The sequence below is a fragment of the Dermacentor silvarum genome, chromosome 1 (assembly GCF_013339745.2).
Source record: "Dermacentor silvarum isolate Dsil-2018 chromosome 1, BIME_Dsil_1.4, whole genome shotgun sequence".
Lineage (NCBI taxonomy): Eukaryota > Metazoa > Arthropoda > Arachnida > Ixodida > Ixodidae > Dermacentor > Dermacentor silvarum.
Genome location: NC_051154.1, coordinates 442314387 through 442315139, shown reverse-complemented (window position 1 = coordinate 442315139; position 753 = coordinate 442314387). Strand labels below are relative to the sequence as shown.

Below are 753 nucleotides of genomic sequence, written 5' to 3'. Positions count from 1 at the left end.
CTGTACAACTTTGTACCTTCCACCCATAGAGGAAGGAAACAACTTGAAAAAAAAAGGTTTTTTTTATCTTTCTCCATGCTTCCACCCACTACTGTTGTACGGCGTTGCTTTAGTAGTATTTTTCTTTTCTGTTTTGGTTTGGTTTGGGGTGATGCAGTGGTGGCAGTCGAAGTCGCATGCCAATCCACATCCATAGAATCCACGGCCATAGCCACAGCTGTCATCTAAGCGAGAACAACTGCGTTGCACTGTGTTAAGCTCGAGATGCTTGTATTCGTTGAATATGAAGTGGACATGACCACTGCGGTTGTCAGGCACACCGCAGTGCAAAACTTTAACCCAGAGAATGTCGTGGATTTCGATCCAATTGTCCTCTACGACGTGTGGTGGAACGGCGATGCGACAGAGTGCTGCACATGGCTGGTAAGTTCTACTCATTCGTTAATAAGCACACCTTAAATGTTTATACGACTAACATTTCGAACGATTTAATCTTCACCGGCATGTGCTTTGTCCCGCTCATTGTGCAGTAAGCAAATGTCCGGCGCAATCTCGTAGCGTGACTTTGGGTTTAGGCCTGGGCTCGAGACGTATCTCAAGATCTCCTTTGATTAGAGTCTCGGGCAGTCTGCGATATGTCTGGAAGGGTCGGCGTTATGAATGGGGAGGGGGTGCAGCACGCACTGCCGCGGACGCTCAAGGTAGACACTGCTTCGCAGGAGGAGCCATCGGCGCAAATGTGTGCTTTGGCAG

The 753-nt window shown here is 48.5% G+C and overlaps 1 protein-coding gene across 1 annotated transcript in view; it reads left to right on the top strand.

Annotated features, from left to right (window-relative positions):
• The first annotated feature begins 243 nt into the window (after window positions 1-243).
• LOC125942617 (uncharacterized) overlaps window positions 244-753 on the top strand; it is an 18255-nt gene continuing 17745 nt past the window's right edge. The window contains exon 1 of the mRNA XM_049660819.1: window positions 244-423. Coding sequence (XP_049516776.1) covers window positions 417-423 — 7 coding nt within the window. The 5' untranslated portion in view covers window positions 244-416. The remainder of the gene's footprint in view (window positions 424-753) is intronic.